Below are 687 nucleotides of genomic sequence, written 5' to 3' on the forward strand. Positions count from 1 at the left end.
TTATAGGTGATTCAATTTGATCAAGTTGATTTGCAACCTTTTCATGTATTCTTGTGACCCACAGGTTGAGAAACGCTGATCTAATCTAACCCTGTGCCTGAGGCAGGACCTTCCCTATCCAAACCACCCCAGACAGCCCTCATCTGCACTGTAGGGAGGGTTGCTGTCGGCCCTGGGAGATTTCCAAGGCATGGCGTCTTGTGGCAGTCCAGGGCGCTGTTAAGGCTCTTCTGGGAAGCCCGGTGCCAGGCCCAGCTCTGCGCCCGCTTTGCAAAGCGTTTCACCATCACCACTAGTGTTGTTGTTTATTATGGCAGCCGCATGGCCCTTGGGACAAAGTATTCGCAGTTCTGGTAGGCGTTGCGCGTGGGGCCAGGCCCCCCCCTCCGCCAGCGGCGCGGGCAGGGCGCTCCCCGGCCCCGGGCGGGCTTCCTGGGCCCCCATGCAGCCGCGAGGGCGGTGACTGTAGGACTTGGGGTGGCAGGAAAGCCCCGCTCGGCGTGTGAAGGCGCGCAGGGAGGAGGGGGTTAATTCGCGCGGGGGGGTGCTGCAGGGGCCGGCGGACGTGACGTCAGCCGCGCCGGAAGTCCCGGTCCTGGCCTGTGTTGTGCTGTGGGGGAGAGAAAGGAGCCGCGATTCCCGGGGCCGCCCGAGCTGCCGCGACCAGGGGCGAAGCCATGTCTGACC

At 63.3% G+C, this 687-nt stretch overlaps 1 protein-coding gene across 2 annotated transcripts in view; it reads left to right on the forward strand.

Moving 5' to 3' along the window:
* SUMO1 (small ubiquitin-like modifier 1) overlaps positions 1-687 on the forward strand; it is a 37,211-nt gene that overhangs the window by 17,385 nt on the left and 19,139 nt on the right. The window contains exon 1 of one of the 2 annotated variants that reach the window (XM_019523510.1): positions 560-686. The exons of the other annotated variant lie outside the window; for it this stretch is intronic. Within the exon in view, the coding sequence (XP_019379055.1) occupies positions 678-686 (9 nt within the window). The 5' untranslated portion in view covers positions 560-677. Of the gene's footprint in view, positions 1-559; position 687 lie in introns of those variants that run through there. 2 annotated transcript variants of the gene reach the window in all.

Source organism: Gavialis gangeticus, unplaced genomic scaffold (assembly GCF_001723915.1).
Source record: "Gavialis gangeticus isolate Ggan-Ray unplaced genomic scaffold, GavGan_comp1, whole genome shotgun sequence".
Lineage (NCBI taxonomy): Eukaryota > Metazoa > Chordata > Crocodylia > Gavialidae > Gavialis > Gavialis gangeticus.